The sequence below is a fragment of the Colletotrichum acutatum genome (genome assembly GCF_030867785.1).
Source record: "Colletotrichum acutatum strain CBS 112980 chromosome Unknown BDZ83scaffold_2, whole genome shotgun sequence".
Lineage (NCBI taxonomy): Eukaryota > Fungi > Ascomycota > Sordariomycetes > Glomerellales > Glomerellaceae > Colletotrichum > Colletotrichum acutatum.
The window spans coordinates 253,214-273,896 of record NW_026848996.1 but is presented as its reverse complement, the minus strand read 5'-3'; the positions used below and the strand labels follow the sequence as shown (position 1 = coordinate 273,896).

The following is a 20,683-nucleotide window of genomic DNA, read 5'->3' as shown; positions in this document are numbered from 1 at the left end:
AAGAAAAGGTGAAACTGGCCCAACAGAGAGACGCACTGAAGGAGGATCTCAAGACGTACATGGATTCTACGGACGAAGTTGCAGAACAAAACGTCAGACTCCTGGAGCAACTACAAGAAATCGAGCAGGACATGAGGAAGAAGATTGAAGATATCAAACGCAAGGACGAAGAAATCCAACAGAAGGATGAGGAAATACGAGAAAAGGACCTCTTACTCAGGGAAAAGATGGAGGAGTTGAAGGCGAAGCAGAAGGCTCTCAACGACTGCCACGAACACGGCGAGCACCTCAATGCGGAAGTACGCAGGCTTGAAGAGAAGGTGGTCGAATTCCGGAATAAATGGAGCTCTGCAAAACAAAGATACGACAGTGAGCTGAAGAGACGCCTCATAGTGGAACAAGACGGTGTCGATCACCTCGAAAACATGATCAAAGGCAGGCTGGTTGAGAAAGATAAGGAATTGCGAGAAGAGTGGATGGCGGAGCACAACAAAACCGTCGAGAGGTTTGAGAACGACACTCAGGAGTTGATGAGAAGAGCTGAGGTGGCCGAAACTGAGCTGGAAAAAGCCAAAGCCACGCACCAGGACGTGGTGGATGGCCTCGAGTCCAAGGTTCGCGACCTGGAGAGCCGTGAGTCAGCTGCTGGCGAGAGTGCAGATCCGACGGAGATCGAAGCTCAACAGAAAACGGTGGAGGAGCTCAAGCTCAGGGTTCAACAGCTGGAGAGTCGGAACCAAGCCCCTGACGGGGATGCCGATCTAGCTAAGATCAAAGATGAGCATCAGAAGACGGTGGATGCCCTCGAGCACAAGATCCAGAATCTGGAAGAGGACCACCGGAGGGAGTCGTCTGGACTCGAAAGACAAGTCCTGTCTCTGATGAGCGAGAACGAGGGACTGACGCGGGTTTTGTCGGGCACGGCAGTGCCCAGCGGGATCATGATCTCGCACCAGGGCACGCAGACTCACTACGCGCCGCCGGTCGAGAGCTCGACGCGGAACCCCGATTACCAACCGCCCAGTGAGAGGACTTTGGAGACGACACTAGGCAATCAAGGCCCCCCTCCTGAATTCAGAGTCATGCACCAGCGGTTCCTAGACACTTTCAAAAGTCTGATACGAAAGCAGTCAGCCACCGCTGACTTGCTTGATGACTTCTTCAAGAGGTTGTGCGACACACTTGGGAAGATGGAGCTACCAGAAAACCCCGACAAGTACGAGGTTGACCGCTTGGTAGAGCTCCGTGACGCCTTCAACGAAGCTCGTAATAAAATGTACGAACTGGGCTTGCAGAAAAGGCACTTTTTTGAGACCAACATTGAGAACTACCCGGACGAGTTGTACGAATTCGCGCAGAAAATTCACATGTACAAAGAAAGGCTCGAGTGGATCGAGATCAGGGCGGCCAACACGGCAGCTGACGAGGGAGCCAACAACGATGGCGACAGGAACAATACTGGCGGGAGTGATGGTGAGAATCAACCTCATCAGTCCGAGGGCAGTGACTGGGTGACTGCCAGCAGTAGCGAAACTCCTTCTGGCGGCGAGGGTGATGATAATTTTGATATAGACGGACCAGACCCTGGTGACAATCCAGAGAAACTCCGCAAAGCAATCACCGCATTGGAGAGGATGAGGGACGAGGCCGAGTCGACCCTAGAGCAAGAGGGGCGCATATTGCGCCGAAACATTGCTCATTACGGAGGGATTTTCAACCGGGTATACCAAGATCTAGGCAACCCGCGCGAGCCAGCCCGGCAGATCCGACGAGAACAGAGGGCCGTGGGACAGGCCGTCAGAAACCTAGCTGCTTCGGAGGCTACCGTCGCCGGGCCAAGCTCAGCCGCCGGAGTCCAGCCGAACGTCCCCGAACCCCCGCTGCCTCCGGATTCTTCACTCAACTGCCCGTCAGAGAACCTGGACAAGTGGAGAGGCAAGAAGAAGGCTTATAGGTTCCCCGACGACGGCGATCCAGGAAGTTCTGGCGACAGCACCGTCGATGGGGATATCGATGAGTACGCTTCACCCAAGCGGACTCCTTGGGAGGCACGCGTACATGCCATCCAGGAGATTTTGATGCAAACATATCGGGAACAACGGGCTTGCATATATGCTCGAAATGCCATCATAGAGGCCACGCAGAATCTGCAAGTTGCTGATGACCCCGTCCGTCACCAGCCAGGACCGGCGTCCTCCGGAGCTTCCGGAGTTCTTGCTCCTCCGCTCTCCAGCGCACCCGTGCATCCAGGAAACCCGGGCTCTTCCCTCGCGGGACCGTCGTCTGCTGCCACGCAGCCAGCCAGCCCGGACAGCCAAAACGACGAGTCCCAGCGAGCTTTCCAGAGCCACAACGCCTTTGACGATCTTGCAACCGAAATCTCCTCGCAGGCTTCAAGTGATTTCTTCAATTTCCTCACCACAGACCGAATCCTACCCTCCTACCTCCCGAGAAGCATCTGGGACCCCTTGAATGATTGGTCTATGTGTTGTGAGAATGTTCAAAGCAATCTTGAGCGTCTCAACTATGTCATCGAGGGCCTCATCCACGACGGCATCAACTCCCAGAACTACGAGTTCCTGCGCAGCAGGGCTCGACAGTTCAAGATCATGCTCGAAAAGGCCAATGCGACAATCGCTGCTCTCAAGGCGAGGGAGGTCAACGAGTTCGAGGGGCGGTCTGACAACGAGCTCGCGGAGGAGGCTCAGCGGCTCAAGAGAGAGAATAAGGAGTTGGAACGGAAGCTCGAAGATTTTAAACAGATAGCCGCGAAGCGACAAAACGACGAGAGGCTCAAACGGTTCGCTGCAGATGCCCGTGCATCAACTTCAGAGAAGATGAACGAAAATCTGAAAGACACTATCAGCAAGCTAGAAAGCGACCAGAAACAGGCCATCGATGACGGCGTGGACAAGGAGATCCGCGAGACGATGTACCACTACGAAGAGCAAAAGAAGGAGATTGAAAGGTCGAAGAGCGAGATCGCGAAGCTGGAGAAGAAGCTTGTCGAGGAGCGGTCGACGAAGAGCGCCATATTCGACGACACGGTCGATACCATCAAGGACCTGCAAGAAGAAATCCGCCAGCTGCGGAGAGCCAACGAAAAGTTGGTAGACAGAGGCAGGACGTTGGCGACCGACATGGAACGGGCTCTGGATGTGACGGCGGGTACATCGGGGACTGACGCACAAAAGTTGGCCCGGATGCGGCAGCGCATTACCAACGCTCTACACCTGGACGTTCCCGAATACCAAGAGGTCGAAGATTTCCCAATTGAGGCGGAGTCTGAGCGAGAACAGGAGTTTGTTGATGCAATGAAGGAGTACGAGAGGCAGTCGAAGAATCTGCGAGATCTGAACGATCGACAAATTCGCCAGCAAAAGCGAGATTTTGATGACCGACTGGCTAAACGAGACGCTTCTATGAAGCTTCAGCAGTCCAAGTTAAGAGAGATCTTGGCTTCGCAAAGGCAGCGACTCAGGTTGTGCGAGATGGAGTTGGAGGCCGAGAGGATGCAGCTCCAACATGCCAAGAAGAGGATGGCACTGATGGAGAAGCAGGTGCAGGAGCAAGCTCGTACTAATGTGGATTTGATGATTGATCAGGATGAGCAGAACTTGAAGGCTGCTGAAGAGGGAACATCTGGAGAGGAGCCTGTGCGGGATAAGAAGGGTAAGGGGAAGCAGCGCGCAGGCGCACCCGGTGGTGGTCCCGGTGGTGATCCCGACGACGACGACGACGACGACGACGACGGCGACGACGACGACGATGACGATGACGACAACCCCGTTAAGGATTCTAGCAGCGGCCCTGGTATCAAACCGGGCGGCGGTCCTCGAGAATACGGTAAGAAGCAGACAGGAAACGGCAGGACGTGTGGCTGTCCATGCCTTGGCGCCTGCGATTCATCAGGCAGACCGGTACCTGCTAGACAAGAAGTCATCGACGACCTCGTCAGGGTCTACGCCAAATACTTGCGCTGCTGTGGTCGTAAACCCAACCTCACGAGCACCGCAAGCCAAACGGACGCCGAACCCGCCTCCGGAACGGGGACGGTGGTGGTCCCCGAAGACGACGGCCTCCTCCTGGTGCGACTGGCCGGCCTCCTGCGCATGGACAGCGATACGAGAAATCGAATCGAGAACCCCCGCCTGAGCTACCTCGTGCGCCTCCTCCTCGCCTTCTGGAGCTGCATACGCATCCACGGCGTCGCGTGGAAGCAGATGATTTACTGGCTGGTCGCCGGGAACCTTTACTCGGCTGTCTACTACCTGCCCGGCAGGCGCTGGAGACCGGGCCCGCCAACGACTCCGTCGCCCAAGCTCGTGGCGCTGGCGATCAAGGACGCGATCATCTTGTACTGGTTCTACTACTTGTACCAGGCGCTCATGGCGACGTGGGCTGTGCAGAGGGTTTACGATATGGCCAACGGGTACACGAGGGCGTATTACATCGAGAGGGCTCTGCACCCGGAACGGTCCAGGTGGTGGGGTCTCGACGGGATTGATATGAGGCTTTCTGGGTTCTCTACGACGGAACCTCCTGTGCCCGTTACTACTGACGATGGGGCGGCGGGCATCAGGAGGGGACTTTGAGGTTTGGAGGAAAAAAGAATTGTGTGAAAGTTCGTGCCCGTGGAAGGCGCGGGAGGCGGAAGACGGGAGACGGGAGGGTATCCCGCGCAGGCGTCTTAGCGGGGGGATCTGTCAATAGACGGAGATTTTGGCAATAGGCAAAGACATGTGTGGTAGAAGCTTTTCGTCTGATGATGGGCAAACGATAAACGGTGTTGCGTATGCATGTCCGGGAAGTCTGCAGGGAGCAATTGTTCGGATCGTCGGTTTAGGGTTCTACGGAGTTCAACGGCGTTGGGAACTGTCTGTAACTTGTTAAATTTACTTACCTCATGTACTCCGTACCTATGAGAACATTGGTTCACTGGTTGTACGGATGGGTACTGTTTTGGGAAAGAGCTTGCAAAGAGATTCTGAGAAACATGACATCATTTAACAATTGACGATCCGTGTGTCCGCTCTTGACAAGGTCTTGACAGGAAACGAGAACGAAAGAGAAAGACTTGCGTGACAGACTGGCCGACAAGTGACCAGTGAGCCAGTGAAAAACTGACGATAGCCTCCGCTCAGCACTCCGACGCATGATTTGGAATTCAGGGAACCGGGCCCATGTCATGTCACTCACGTCCAGTTTCCAGTTCCGTCCCGGGACCCTGGGCCATAACAAAAAGAGAGAAGAAAAGATGGAAAGAAGCCGCACTTTACGGGGCGGAAAGAGGACTAGCGCCCCGGGCGCCCCACTACCCAGAAGATTCCCACTTTCGGTCTAGTCCGGCGTCTGTGCCTCGGCCCCGTACGCAAGTTTCCTGCACTTTTTTGCTCCAAAGCTCTGCAACGGGACGACTCGTCTCCCCGGTTCCCATAAAAAAGGAAGGGAATCGGAGTAAATGTTTCGCGGAACCGCAAGCGCGCCTGGCTTGCTGGCAGCTGGAGAACGTTTTGGATTACCAAGACAAGCAAGTTGAGTGAAGGAACTAGGAAGGAGGATCCCGTCACCCGGCCCGGCACTTGCTGCACCAGGCTACCAGCGGACCAGACCATCGAAATCCATTCGTTCGGGGCCTTGAACGGCGTCTACGATCCGCCGTCCCCGATTCTTATCTCGGCCGCGAGATACCCAGCAGAGTAATATCGAGCTCTTTTGGAATTGGAGCTTGGGGTTAGCTTAGCAAAAAGCACTACTATGCTATTGCAGATGGCTGCTGGCGACTGGCTTACTAACAGCGCGGCAGTGTTGGTAGCGTAGGGCGCAATGGAAGATGTCACTCTGATGCGGTTCCACCTCACACCACCCGGCCAGTGATGTCATGACTTGGGGGTGCCGCGCCCAGCGTCTGTCAGAGGGCTGTGGTGGGAAACAACGTTCTGACTGACAGCAACCTGCAGGAGCACCCGCCGCGGCTGGTCCGGAGACCCAACTGACCACCCATCGAACGCCAATTTGACATATTGATACTCAATCCAAATTACTGTGTAGAGACTTTTTGCAACAAGCAGAGACCGATCGTCAGTCAACATCAATTATACGTTGTGATTGAGAATCTACGGATACAGCAAGACATTCTCAGAAAGCGGAACAAAGACTGGCAGACAAAGGGCAAAGCTCGCCGCAACAAGAATAGAGAAGAAGCTCATAGGACAGCTGAGAAGAAAAAGCTCGGCCGACCCGAACAAGGCATTCAAATCTCATTTCCCATGCGCCGGTCACCCCATCGGATTCCATGAAACGTCTTCTCCCCGACTCAGCACCATTTCCCGACCACACCCGGGCGATTTCTCTCCTACGCGGAACTCATCCCAATCACCTATCAAACCGTTCCCAAGTTACCTCTTGAAAAATTGGCAAGCCCATTCATTTGCTGACGGCATCCCCCACTTCCGCGCCCTCCCACCTCCCAATTCTAGAACGTCGTCTCCCTCGGACTTGGACCCTTACCGTAAGGTACATACATTGTATTTGAAATGGTACGTGCTTTTTTAGCTCGTGAACTTGCCTCATCCCAGCAGCCCGCCGCCCGCCATTACCTCATATATAGTCGCCCGCCCTTCCTCACAGTGAGCTCATAACTCATAAAGAGCTTCAAGATCTGCCTACTCGCGCCTTGTCACGCACTTTCGCATTTCTAATCACGTTCCCCATACAGAGACTATCAAGATACCCGGCTATAACAGCCCACGTCCGCAACCTCAACCCCTCGCGCATTCATCGCAGAGCATTCACGGCAACTCATAACCCGCAAGCTAGATCCCAAGCGCAAGAATCAGCAGGAGGAACCTCATCCCACACCAACAACACCAATACCAGTTCGCAGTCACCAACCCAGGGCCAACACACCCTCGACTCACCAGAGCAACAACTCAAAGATAACCACACCAACCCCCTCAAATCCGCCAAAGACCAAATCCACAACCTCACAATGTCTTCAAAACTCATCCCCCAAAACCCGGCAGATGTCATGGTCATCCGTGACCTCACCCCAAACATCACGACCTTCTCCGTCCCCTTCTCCCGCTTCGGCACCCTTAAAATCGGCGGCCGCGCCACCCTAGTCCGCCTCACCTCAGGCTCCCTCGCCGTCTTCAGCCCCGTCGCCCTCACCGACGCCGTGAAAGCCAAAATCGCCGAAAAGGGCGGCAACCTCGCCTACATCATCGCCCCCGACATGGAGCACCACATCTTCATCTCCGAGTACAAGGCCGCCTACCCGCAGGCCAAGATCATCGGCCCCGACGGCCTGCCGCAGAAGCGCGCCAAGCAGACGGGCGACCCCAAGATCAACACCTCGGACGAGTTCTTCGTCGTCTTCAAGGACGGCGCCGAGAAGCGGAGCACCACAATCACCCCCGAGTTTGAGGCAGATTTCGAGTACGAGTACGTCGACGCCCACGCTAACAAGGAGCTCGTCTTCTACTTCAAGCCCGAGCGCGTCCTCATCCAGGCGGATTTGCTCTTCAACCTGCCCCCGCGGGAGCAGTACTCCAAGGCGCCCGAGGGCGAGCGCGATACTTCCTCTGGTTTCGGGAACAAGCTGTTTGGCGGCCTGCAGACTACCGAGGGCGACGTCAAGTGGGTGAAGCGTTTCCAGTGGTACGTAATGAGCAGCAAGGACAGGCCGAGCTTCAACGAGAGCATCCAGAGGATTGATGCGTGGGACTTTGATACGCTCATCCCCTGCCACGGAGACACCATCCAGGGCGATGGAAAGGAGAGGTTCAGAAAGGTGTTTGAGTGGCACCTGGCTGGTACCAAGAAATAGGGGAGCAATCGGTGTCTTCTCTCTCTTTGTAATGAGGACAGAGAGTGATGATTTCATGATTTGCATGACGGCGCTTGTGTTTACTTTAGCTCGATACCACGTTAGAATTTAATAACAAACATGTAACAGGAACAGTTCATCGAAAACTGGTGATGTAGATATTGTAAAAAGTAAAAAATAAACCCTCTGAAGACCTTAGTATTTGTTCGCTCGTTCACAGTCTGTGTAGTTTCTGCCTCTCTGCGTTTGAATCATGTTCATTGACGGCTGGATCTCGATCTGTAAGGCATCATGCCTATAGCTAGGAAGGTTGCAAACCTCGAATTACTTGTTCCCATCTTTATCTTTCTTCCCCTGACCTGTCAACCCTAATCATCACGAGAAACTTCAATGTGCCCTCTAGAGCCCAGCTTCTCCCTTCAGTGAACAGCCAGTGACGAACTGGAGTAGCCCTGTAATGTGATAATACTCAAGATGCGTTGCTTCGATTAGTTAGTGGCGGTTTGACAAGGAGAGAGATGGAATATATTACCTAGGCCCTGGCACAGAGTCGGCCCTGACAAGACACTTCTTTGGTAATGGCCTCGTGAGATATTTGGCGATCACGTCGTCCCGCACATGCTCACCCTTGGCCGACAGAGAGATTATGCCTTGGTGGCTACTGGACGCAACGTACTTGGCAGACCAATAGGCCATCAATTCTGCCAGTGTGTGGTGTCTTGAGATCGCATCCTTCACTTTCCCAGCGGAAACCTGACGTTTCGGATCAAGAAGCACGACGTAAGCGGCCTCGCTGATGATGTATGGCATGACAGATGTCTCACAAGTCGGGTGCGTGATAACCAAGTCAAGGATGCCTTCACCGGTGACACGGGTCTTGTTCTTGAAGGGCTTCAACTCGGCCATTGTTCGCTTCTCAATAGTGAGCATGGCTGTTTTTGCGTCGAGCCGATCGGCGAGGATCCAGAGTTCGACATGCAGAAGAAGATCAGCCTTGGGCACGTTCCATTCAGTAGTGCCCTTGTAGAAATAGTCGAGCAAGTGACGCATTAGGTCCGGTCTGACGTCTTCGAACTCGACGACACCGTCTCTGCTCTCCTGTTTCTCATGTCAGTTTCATTCGATTAAAATAACGGCAATATGGCGAGAATAACCTTGTTTTTACTGCGGAGCATGGTCTCAAAGTACTTGGAGTGCATGGCGAGTACTACCTTGTGGACTGGTATCTTTTCATCTTGACAGACGATTGTAAAATCCGACAACGTGCCAGTTTGCATCATCCATCGATTATCCTCTTCGGCCATTGTGCGAGTCTTTCTGGTTGGGTTGTCTGAGTAAAGATTGGTCTGGGGCGAGTGGGTGTGAAATATTGGCGTGATGAGAATCAAGTTTAGATGCGGAAGCGTCTTGCCGCAGAAGAATAGGCGAAAAGTAAGATGGGAACGGCCAATTGTTTTCCATGCGAAGAAGGAAATCCCGGAGGGCTGAATTTGCCCGGGCTACTGATGAGAAGGCAGGTACGACGGTTGAAGTGCGTAGGGAAAGAACGTGGGAGAATGGAGGCCAGGTCCTTGCCGTCTGACAAGACGTTACAACCGGGTACTTTATTAACGATTCAAGCTAAGGTACTCTGCAGCTGTTTTCATCATGATGAAGAGCCGAATAAACATGGTTGTCAATATTTCAATGCTTCAAGGTCAGGTCAATAGCGAGCAGCGCAGTTCATTGACTTACACGATCGCCGATATCTCAAGGACTAACTCACTTGGCGTTGCGGATTGACAACGCCAAACCTAGATAGGATCTTTGAATTCTTTCAGGGAGTTCTCTATCTGATCTACAGACAAGTAGATACCATGCGAGAGGGATGCCACATACATATTTATTGCATTGCGACGAGTTCTTAGTGACCTGTCTGATGCTCTGCAAGTTTACACTGCTCTCCCGCAACAAATCTCGACTCTCATCTGGCTCGGTTCAATTCACAATGCGTTTGGAAACTTTTCGCAGAGCCTTAGCGAAGGCTGCTTTACATGTCATGATCTTCGGCGCTGCACACGATGTATAAAGGTCGGGGAGAAGGGGGGGGGGGGTAAATCCCTTGCTGAAAGTCGCAATACTACATAAGCACCTATTTTGTTCGTCGTTCACTGTCCTCCTGTATATCCTGGTTGTGTATATCTAGGACCTGACGAAGCTGGTTTTATAGGAACCGCCGTGAGCACATCCAACCGGTCTTGTCGCAGAATTCGCGACTCGCTCCATCGTCCCTGAGAAGCTATCTCCTGGATTGGTGCATGTAGCATATCGTTCAGATATGCACACATTTCGATGCTACCCAATATCGTCGCAAAGCTAAAGCCTCCATTCTTGCAGGCTTCGTAGATAGACTCTCAGGCATCACGGCCAGTCGCTACCTTCCTACTCCTCGAGATTATTCTCCTCTCAATACACGGACAGTAACTAGAGCTGAGAACTGGACAAAGAAGGTGGTCGATAGAAGGACGCCTAGATCTCGCTACTAGATGTCTTTCAACTGCCGTGATAATTTCTGCAACGAAACCGAGTCTTCAGATGACCAGCCACCGCCCAAGATGGACAGCACGGCCTAATTGGATCGTCTTGCCAGCAATCAGCAAAAGATTCCAACCGACCATCATATACCAGCGCCCTAAGATATGACATGCAAACCAGCCTTGGCTACGGTACCGTGCCGCTCACCGAATACACCGACTCGTCAAAGGCCTGAGCACATTGCCACTCAGTTCTGATAAAAAATCACAACAATCGAGTCGTGCCAATATCTCACTCCTTCCCGCCAAGTAACTTTCATATCATATCCCGCTTACATGATGCTTGATTTTTCAAAGGTAGATGATACAAGAGGATTCTCCTCGATCAAACTTGATTCAGCACATGGACACATCATCACACATCACGCCAGCAGAGGAAGAAACACAATGTCAGTAAACATCCGGATCTTATTCTCCAACACGCTCATGCAATTACAAAGAGTTGAACATCAATCCAACCGCCCACGCACCATAGTATGCAACGTCAGACCCAAAGCTCACACGACATTGCGTAAGATAATCCCCCTCACACCGTGCCCCCCCATTCCTACCCTTCATCGTCGTCGCCTCACGTTCCTCACGTTCACGCGATACATGAGCATCTTTTGCATGGGAACAACTTCTTTCGAATTGTTCCGGCCAGCCGCTCGCCTGCCTCTCTCCTTAGATCCTCGCCCTTGACCCTTGCTCCCCCGAATCCTATCCTACCTCCTTGGCAGGCCCTTCCACATCCAAGCCTTTGTATGCGGACGAGCTGCTTTCCCAGTCGAACAAGAATCCTCATCCAAGTAGAAACAACAATGCAAAACAGAACCACGTATCGACGGCGAAGCAGGATTGCTGTCACCCCTTCTATATGAAACATCATCCCCGACATCGTCGGCCCCGGAGATTGGTGCCAGTTAGGTAGACCGCAACCCTCTCCATCGCCAAAAGGCTGCCACGGGCGTGGCTGAAAAAGAATTTCTTGAGTAAACCCACTCTGGTATCGATCTTTAAAACATGTTTTCCCTCGGAAGACGGATGAGAAACAGCCCACTCGTGGAGTGAAATCAAGGGATTTCGGATCTCCTGTTGCTCTTCCAAAAATCGATGGCTTCGACAACGTCCTCTCCCTTTTCGTCTTCATACGCAAAGATGATCTGTGAATTGTCAGTGAGATGCGTGATAAGCGGGAGACAAACAGCATTACCTCATGCGTGCTACTATGCAGCATCCGAATGTTCTTGTGTGGCACGATATGCACAGCACCATTCTCAATATTCCTGAGCTCGATGAAGTTCTGCTCGAACGCCAGAATCCACGGGTAGCTAAGAGCAAAGCTTCCCGGTGTACCCTCCCAGTCAATTCGCCATTCAGGTCTTGCGCGCCATCCATTACGATTGACGAAGAACGAGAATTCAGAGTAGTTGAGGAGGAACTCGCCGTTAAGGCGCTCGATGTGAATCGGCTTGACATTCTCCTTCCTCGCAACGAAGTCGAGACTCGTGTCTGCCTGGTCGAGCAATGATTGCGTCTCAAGGGTCTCAAGTGATACCACCTCAAATCCACGGGCACATGCCACACACAACTTCGACTTGAGGAAATGTACGGACGATGATTCCGTGGGAATGTAAAACTCCTTGAACGGCTTGAGCTCGTCTTGTCCAGCAAACATCTTGCCGAAGCCCTTTTGCTTCTTGCCCTTCGACATAGCATCGTTGGGTTCATACACCTTTATTGTAGTCGAGAGAGCTGAGGACTTAACGCAGCACACTAGATGTCTGCCAAGACAGATACCAGTCTTGAAGAAGTTACAGTGACTCTGGATTTTCTTGGGTCGCTTCGAAAGAGCAGGTTCGTTCGGGTCCAATGCTCCAAGTGGGTACGAATAAAGCGCCTTGTTGGATAGCACCAGAAGGAGGCCGTATTCCTCAAGAACGTCGAGCTGGGTGACGCTCGTCGTTTCAATGACGCGCTTGGGCATCGCATCTCTGCTCTTGCGATCAGAAAGGTAGATGCCATTGTCCGTGCCGTACAGCAGCTTGCGGCCACCATCATACGGCGTAACGCAGTTGACCTGGTTTGTGCCCACAAAGAAGCCTGTGGAGATGACGCTCGTGTTGAAGAAGTCGGCGCGAGCTCTCAAACGTTGCTGGGCGCTATCAATGAACTCGAGCCACTTCTTACGTGCAGCCTGGTTAGACGCGTAGAGCGTCAGTTCGTACCCGGCTTTGCCCAAGTGCCTGAATGTGATCGGCCAGCCTTCGCTCTTCTTGTTATCGTTTGTGTTGGCTCGAAGGGCGGGAAGCAAGCTCGACGAAGATCGCTTCATGGCACCGGAACCTGGAATAACCTCTTCCATTTCGCGGATAGCGAGCAGCTCCAAGGGAATTGGCCGCCTGTAGGCCTTGATTTCTTCGCCCTTACCAGCCTGCTTGATTCTCACCAGAAGGACCGCGTGGTCGAACAAGAAAGCAGTGATCTCAGACGCGTCTTGCGGTGTCTTCTTCAACTGACTCTTGAATACCAACTCTCTGCCTTCCTCCGTCAATCGCAGGTCCACCCTCTCGTTTGGCCGGAAGCGCAGTTGCTCATGAAGTCGCCTCAGATTGAATCTGTTCTCAGCCTTTCCTGACTCGGCGTTGACTCTCGTCAAGAGGTCGCGAATCAACTTGAGCACCTTGGGGATGTCTTCCTTGTCGGAGCTACCGTCCTCTGTGTATTTGAGCACGTTTTCCAGCAAAAGTGGGTAACGAGCCAAACGAGTCGTCGGCTTGGTGAGGTAACCATTGAGTTCCAGCTTGCGTGACTCTTTCCGCCGTTCAATCTCATCAACAAACTTGGCAAAGTAGGGATTGGCGGAACGTTCATTCTCAAATTCGAACTTGGCCTCCAATTGCTTGGAACCATACCAAATGAATGGCTCGAACTGAGGCACACACTCGAGGAAAATGTCGCCAATAGCGCCAACAACCGGGTTCTTCTGTTGCCGCTCTGTCAACATCTTGGCGAACTTTGCGCTCACGGCATGCAAACTTGGGTGATCGACAATATTGCTGAAAATTGCCTTGACAACCTTCTCCCTCTTGTTAGCAGGAATCGGAGAAGCCTTGGAGCGCAGAGGCAGGATCCAGAAGTCGCGAAGATATTCCAAGTCCTTCACGAAATCTCGTTCTGTGTAGCAGATCTCTGAAATGACTTCCTGCCTCTTCTTCTCCCTGTCGCCGATGCTGTCGGCCACTTCCTTCGGAACGGAGTTGATCCAAAGCTTCTGTTCATCGGTCTGGTCGACATCGTCTTCATTCGAGACGTTCTCAGACTCCTTCTTCAGGCCAGGCTGGATCTTCAGGTTCAGCCGAGATACCTGCTCCAGTCTGCGAGGGCACGCAATAGAGTAGCAGAGCTGATCTCTTGTACAAGTCGGCGAGTAACACTCGGAAAGGAGCACAAAGACACCATCGACCGCAGGTCTCTCTTCCGTTTCTTCCATCAGAGTTTCTCGGAATTGGTACATTTCTGACGTGGAGTCTCGCAAGCGGTGTTCGTAGGTGACGTCGTGGAAGAACTTTTGGGCATCTAGAGCTCGTCCCAACAGCAGCGCCAAATTCCTGTCTGTCGTCCTAATAATGTACGACAAGACATCCACAGCTTCGGCACCACTGAAGGCGTTCTTATACGTGAGCTCGTTCTTTGTGCGGTCGCCCGTGATGATCTTTTGCCGGAAGCAGTCGGCCACTCGCGATAGCAGGGCAGGATATACCAGGGGGGGTCGAATTTTGCCAGTTGGAGGTCGTTCACCGTCAATAGACTTGCTCATGGAAGGTCTATGCGTCAGGGTCGCGTCGCTCTCCGAAGGCGTGATCGTTGGTGCCACCGTAGACGCCATCGACATCGTCCTCTGACTGTTCGGATCACCGGTTATTGAAGAAGCCATACTCATCGTTCTGGTCTGAGACCCTGGCGCTGGTGTATAGCCTCCTCCGAAACTTCCATTGGTGGCCGGCAATTCCACGGGTGCCCTTCTATTCGGAATGACCCGACCGCTCATAGTCTGGTGGGAATTCTGGTACTGATGCATATCGCGGTCCTGCGGGTGATAACCAGTCATTGACATGGCTCGATCGTCTTGGCGTTCTGGAACGACCCTTCCTTGTGCTGTTGTGCGAGATGAGCTCGGATTGTACGGAGCATGGCGGAAAGCATTGGCCGGGGCCTGGTGACTCGGCTGTGAGCCGTATCCATTTGAAGGAGGCTGGTACATGTTCGGTCTCGGGGCGGAAGCAAGAGACTGTGAGCGGTATGAATCGTTATTCATAGCTGGCGCCGCGCCTCCTGCTCCTTGGTAAAATCGCTGTGCTGCTGTTCTTGGCGGGCCGTACTGCCCTTGGGACGGCGGCGGCCCCCTTCCATCACGCTGGGGGATGGGCCCGGGAGGTCCTCCGTATGGGCGGCGAGCCTGTTGCTGCTGCATGTATTGTGCTTGCGGGTTGGGCACTTGGTAGCCGCCGGACGCTGAGCGTTGTTGAGCCGGGTAGCCATTCGGCTGCATGGGAGCACCTCTCGGAGAGCCCGGGTCGCGGTCCATGTACTGGCCTGGAGGCACCCTCGGGGGCGGCTGTCGCTGCATAGACGACATGGAAGATGACATGGTCTGCGTCCTTCCTCCCTGCTGTTGTGGCATCATCTGGGGAGGCATCGAAGAAGAGGTCATCGTCTGCGAACGTCCCGGCGGGGGATTGGCGCCGAAAATATTAGAGTAGGCGGCTTCGCGCTGGTAGTTGGACGAGTGACCCCTCGGGTCGCCACGGTAGTCGGACATGATGGGTTCGATGGAGGAAACTGGAAGTCGGCGACAAGGCCCTTATCAGCTTTTGGTCGTGGGTTGGTTTAAAGGGGAGAGATGGCAAGTGTGCCAAGGTGGAGAAAAATGTGGTACAAGAGAATGGAAAGAGAGGTGTAGTGGTACTAACAACGTGAGGCCTCAACGGCCGCCGACTATGGCGAAGAGACACAGGACCGCCCAAACCGCTCAAAGGGCACAATTGGCGGGAATGAGAGGTAGATATCGACGCGGCAGTCGTCGGTTTGGCGGAGAGGCGGTGGCCGGCGTGGGGGAGGATTTTTTTGGTGGTTGCTATTCGTTTCCCCTTCGTTCTAGGTGTTCTGCGTCCCCTTTCCAGGATGGGCCGGGTGACGTTATGGGCCTATGACTTGACACACGGCCCTGACCCGGGCGATTGTCGAAGGGGGGGTGAAGAAGAAAGGAAACAGGGAAGGCGACGAAAAAGAAACCGAGCCACGGCAGATCTGGCAACTTTTGTTTATGTCGAGACGATGCGAAAAGGAGCGTCGGGTAAGGTGAGGCAGCGCAGTTGTGCGTGCGAGCGATAGCAATGCTGAGTAACTTATTGCTGGCGGCTAGGAAATGTTGCGGGCAAAAAGTCGAAGGATGGTGGTGGCCGTGGTGGTTCGTGGTGGAGGAGGTGGAAGAGGGTGCTGCTGGGTCGCTGGTCGTCGTTGGTGCTAAGTCATCGGCATTGGGCTAGAACTGGGTCGGGGACTGGAGACTGGAGGTGCTTCCAGGTTGGTTGGGACAGGCGTCGAAAGCTGGGGATAGATTGATAGGACGGCACCAAAACTGGCAGACAGCAGCCAAGGTCTGGATAGGTACATGGAAGATGGACGGGATACCGCTGGGAGGGGACCAACCACCTCTTGTTGGTGTCCATTTACTCTCCAGTAAGTATTCGTCGGTGGAGGGCGCCTTACCTTAGTCAGGGTCGGGACGAGTACTTTTTTGGATGCGCCGTTTTCTCATGCGGGAGGTGCACATGTAAGGTACCTTTTCCCTTTCTTCATCTACCTACCTTACGGAGGAGTACGGACAGGTAATTCCAAGTTCTACTGGCCTACCTGCTTGCCTGCCTTTGAATATGCTACCTGACGGTGTATTCCTGTTGGACAGTGATACATCCTGCCTCCAGGTTTCTCTCTGTTCCCTTATTTTGCTTGGCCAGGAAAGTGCCACAAAAGGTCACGCTTACAAAGGCAACAACTGCTGTGCGATCGACTTGCGCCCATCTCGGTTCATTCGCTGCTGTTGATGCTGCTGCTACCCAGATACATCCGGTATGAAATAGACACACACATACACGCAGAGAGAGCAAGCGGCGTGCCTGGTGCACGCCAACAGCTCGCGAATGTGCTAGGACAGTAGATCAATCAAATCAGTCAATGTCAAAAGAGACGCCCGACCGCCAAAAGGTGCAATCTGGACGATCCACCGAGACGCCAGCACAGGTGGACTTGGGACTTGGAAGAGACTTGGCCCGATCCACCGTCTCCCTTCCGCCCGTGAATTAGACGCAGCGCCCTGCTTCTCTGCATCCAATATTAAAAGGCGTCGATTCGCCTGGCCTGGGCATTCCTCTAACGTGCGGTCTGGCGATGTCAAGATCTAAGAATAACAATGTCTGACTTGTGATAGCGCACTCTTCATTATTCAAGAACCTTTTGCTAGAAACAGGGGGGGCTAGACTGGAGACCGTCTTAACGCCGCGTGAGGTGGGCAGCGTGACTGCCGGAAGAAATGGAGCTCCCTCATGCAAGAATCGCACGCCAACAACGAGGCCCCCCGGCCTGTCTCTTGTTTGCAATGCGCCCGTGTTTCGAGGTCAGCTTGACTTTTTTGCGGTCGGCATTCGGGATGGCTTCGAATTAACAACGTCCCTCGAAGCTCTCCTGCCCTCCTTGTCCAACCGGAAGAGTCTCTTCCCCGCGAGTGCTAGAGAGACGCGACAAAAGGTTGATTGTATTCATCGCGCCAAGGCACGTCCCGCCCCTCCCATTTGGCTACGAGTGAAGAACGCAAAATGCGCCAAAAACATGAGATAGAGCTGTGACCTGCAGTCGAAGGGGGTGGAAGTGAAAGTTGGCAAAAAAGCCCAGGGATTCCACCCGCTGCTCGGATGATGCGCCGCGATAAGGCTAAGGTATGCATCGATAAGAGGAAATCCAGACCCCCGTCAGACACGGGCCACCTGGAGAACGCTGCTGCAGCCGCTGCGCCGCACTCGAGCCCCGTCTCCATTCATGCCAGCCCCGCCCAGCCACACTTCCCATCTCCAAATGCAACACCAGCCATAATGCCGTTGAACTGAGGCTGGTGAGTCGGGCCGGCATGCTGCCGAGTCACGGGTTCCTCAGCCTGTCCACAGTGCAGTCCTGATTGGGCCTCGTCACCGTCACCAAGCTCCAAGGTCCTGGATCCAGGAAGCCAACATCGCGGGATCCTCGACACGCATATCCCTCCCCTCCGTCGGCCATCAACACGCATCCCCCGCATCGAGTCCGACCACCATTTTGCCCACCATGGCCGAAGACTCTGTCCTCGCCCCCAAGTTCGCGCCGTTCATCGGAATGGTAAGCTCTCGCCCCCCGACGTCTTGCTTGCTCAAGTAGCTGTTACTCCAACAAGCTGCTGGTAGCTATGACATTCACCGTTGAGCTTGTGCTGACATGTCTCCAATCTAGGCCGGCATTGCGGCTGCCATGATCTTCGGATGTACGTTCACTCTGCAAGCATAGCTATGCTTTTACCCGACGCGACGATAAATGGAACATGTACTAAACAGACTCTCCTCGACAGGCATCGGCGCCGCATACGGTACCGCCAAGTCAGGAATCGGTATCGCTGGTGTCGGAACTTTCAGACCTGACCTCATTATGAAGGCATGCCATCCGAATGTCACAATCCGGTCGAAAAGCGTCTGCTAATACTGCTGTAGTGTCTGATTCCCGTCGTCATGTCCGGTATCATTGCTGTTTACTCTTTGGTTATCTCGGTCCTCATCGCCCAAGATTTGGTGCCTCCCGGTGCTGGCAGCAACTACAGTTTGTTCAAGTTAGTCGCATCATGACAGACGAGTACAAAAAATTCATGCATGCTGACTCGGGAATAGTGGCTTCATGCACCTTGCCTGCGGTCTGTCCGTCGGCTTCACTGGCCTTGCGGCTGGCTACACGATTGGTATCGTTGGCGACAAGGGTGTGCGCTCGTACATGGAGCAATCACGCATCTTCGTCGGCATGGTCCTGATTCTTATTTTCGGCGAAGTCTTGGGTCTTTACGGGTATGTCACATCGTGATGGATGATGCCAGGTGCACAGATGCTGACCAAAGTAGCCTCATTGTCGCTCTTATCCTGAACACCAAGTCCAAGGGCTAAGCAGGTTCCGATATCCCCGAATAATCCAAACGGCGATAAATTACTACAACTTAACACACCCTTCAACGAAACAACTGTACATTAAGCCAGGAAACCGCCGGACGTCAGGTTGAAGAAACATCACAAGAGAAGGTTTATGGGTGGTTTCTGGTCCAAACCAGCATATGGCACGGCGTTACAATAGGACCCTCGTGTAGATTTTATGTATGACGGGCTAGAAGAAGGTTTCGGGAGCTGTGGAAGGTATGATAGGCATCCAGGTTCAGTATCTTTGAAATTTTTCGAACGCAACTTGACTCCGTCGCCCGTGAAGAGTGGTACATATGACAGACCAATCTGTGGTTAAGTGTCGAGTAAGTCTATGAAACTCGGTGGCCTTGCACAAGTCAAGCAGGAGTATTAAGGAAAAGAGAGAATTATCTATTAGATCCTCGGCCCAAAACTCTCCGCCGGGAAGCCATGCCGGCAATTTCCTCTACTTCGCCAGCGCAGAGACTGTGCAACAAAAAGCTCTCAAGGTCTAGCACCAGCGTCGACTACGTATCTCAGTCTCAGCCTGATGTCGTATCGGGTCTCAACGTATTCCCACAGCTGGGATGGTGAGCTTGACAGTGAGCTAGACGTGTACACGTGTAAAGGGGGATGTTTTGGTGAAATGTCGAGTGATCTCGTAGTATCATTGGAGATGATAGGTCGTTCTTTAGTCACCCTTCGTACCTTAACGGGCCTTCTTAGCGAAGACCGAAGAGTCGCAACAACAACAATGGTGAGCGTAAACAAACCAAGCCCGTTACCAGTAGCATCACCCACAACTCCCTCGTCTGGCCAAAAGACAGGAAAACGCGGCTCACCTCTCCAATCATCGTAAACACAAAACATTCCAATACCAAAAAAATGAAGACTTGACCGTAATACCAAAAGAGTTCATCCCCCCGGTGGCGAATGGGGACTACATCTCTGGCGCACATGCTGGGATTCGAACACGGGACCTCTTCAAGCCTTCACCGATTAGGCTGTTCGTGGACTTCAATCACTCCACCACCCAGCCAGTTTTGACCTGACCCGCAAAGGGAGGCGCCTGCTGGCTGGTGACAGGAATGGATTTGAGGGGGTATGTGAAGTGTTTGGAGGTCTCTTGCAGTGTATTCTTGTTGATGGGATGGGATGAATATACGCGAGGTAGGTACACGTGATCGTGCTTGGGTTACTTGCCTATAGGGGTGCCTTGGGGATTGAGTTGGGTGTATTCCTTGTGATTTCGGGTATTCGGTGGAGAAGCATCGGTGTTTGTCAAGCACACATGTCGGTGAATCATGGTTCTTGTCGTCAGCTCGCTTGGTACTAGTAATACTTTTGAGAAGGATGGATCTTGCCCCGCGTGGAGCACATTGAAAGCCTTGGACTGCCTTATGCCTGCGTGATCACCAAGTGAATGGCTGCTGTTTGCGTTGTAGACTTCGATATATCCTCGTAAATCGCGTCGACGATCGGGAGGCGCTTATTAGGGTCCCGCTCGTCAAACTTGCGAGAGCCCCGAGTTCCATCAAAATGACAAATTTGGAAGGGCTTCCTTCATTCATTCACATGAATATTTGCGATTGGAGTGATGGTGCCTAGACAGCAATCTAGCGGCCTTAAAGGACTTGAGTGTCATTATACTATACCATTACTCCACCTCCTGTCTAGAACCAAATATGGCCACTTCATTTACTGAAATGGCTTCACTATCCCGACGAAGTGGTAACATTTACAACTTGGACTATAATCAACCAGGAATTCAGGTGTCCCCTGGCCGAACAAGCAATATCCAGCGTGAGATTGAGAGCAGTTTCCAAAAGACTCGGCCATGGGAGAAAGAAACAAGCCAGCTCAAGTGACGTTGTGTTAAGCCACATTTAGATCTTTCGTACCTGATATAGTCCTCCCAGAGATAAAGCACGAATTTCAACCGTCTTCTCAGAACGGCCTCTTATCAAATATGAGTTAGTAGATCCTCCGAATATGAGCGCTTCTCCTGTCTTCATAGAAATAAGACAGAGTAGGCGTGAAATCATCGCGACGGAAGCGAG

The 20,683-nt window shown here is 52.9% G+C and overlaps 5 protein-coding genes across 5 annotated transcripts; 2 read left to right on the top strand and 3 right to left on the bottom strand.

The window, feature by feature from the left end:
* Positions 1 to 1,153: 1,153 nt before the first annotated feature.
* BDZ83DRAFT_597661 (uncharacterized protein) lies at positions 1,154 to 1,619 on the bottom strand. The gene has a single exon (XM_060506908.1). It carries the CDS (start codon positions 1,488 to 1,490, stop codon positions 1,197 to 1,199), a length of 294 nt encoding a protein of 97 aa, XP_060371537.1. The 5' UTR covers positions 1,491 to 1,619; the 3' UTR covers positions 1,154 to 1,196.
* A 5,372-nt stretch (positions 1,620 to 6,991) lies between these two features.
* Positions 6,992 to 7,831, top strand: BDZ83DRAFT_746424 (uncharacterized protein; the record flags this gene model as incomplete). The annotated part of the gene is made up of 1 exon (XM_060513268.1): positions 6,992 to 7,831. The coding sequence occupies one exon, from the start codon at positions 6,992 to 6,994 to the stop codon at positions 7,829 to 7,831; it is 840 nt and encodes a 279-aa protein (XP_060371536.1).
* Positions 7,832 to 8,359: 528 nt separating this feature from the next.
* On the bottom strand, positions 8,360 to 9,135 carry BDZ83DRAFT_645991 (BTB/POZ protein; the record flags this gene model as incomplete). The annotated part of the gene is made up of 2 exons (XM_060509902.1): positions 8,360 to 8,929; positions 8,986 to 9,135. 2 exons carry the CDS (start codon positions 9,133 to 9,135, stop codon positions 8,360 to 8,362), a joined length of 720 nt encoding a protein of 239 aa, XP_060371535.1.
* A 2,321-nt stretch (positions 9,136 to 11,456) lies between these two features.
* BDZ83DRAFT_564601 (CNH domain-containing protein) lies at positions 11,457 to 15,205 on the bottom strand (the record flags this gene model as incomplete). The annotated part of the gene is made up of 2 exons (XM_060503661.1): positions 11,457 to 11,546; positions 11,597 to 15,205. The coding sequence occupies 2 exons, from the start codon at positions 15,203 to 15,205 to the stop codon at positions 11,457 to 11,459; spliced, it is 3,699 nt and encodes a 1,232-aa protein (XP_060371534.1).
* Positions 15,206 to 17,757: 2,552 nt separating this feature from the next.
* Positions 17,758 to 18,614, top strand: BDZ83DRAFT_714954 (vacuolar ATPase proteolipid subunit C; the record flags this gene model as incomplete). Its single annotated transcript, XM_060511692.1, has 6 exons — positions 17,758 to 17,808; positions 17,920 to 17,950; positions 18,035 to 18,117; positions 18,174 to 18,289; positions 18,348 to 18,518; positions 18,572 to 18,614. The coding sequence occupies 6 exons, from the start codon at positions 17,758 to 17,760 to the stop codon at positions 18,612 to 18,614; spliced, it is 495 nt and encodes a 164-aa protein (XP_060371533.1).
* Between the last annotated feature and the right edge of the window lie 2,069 nt (positions 18,615 to 20,683).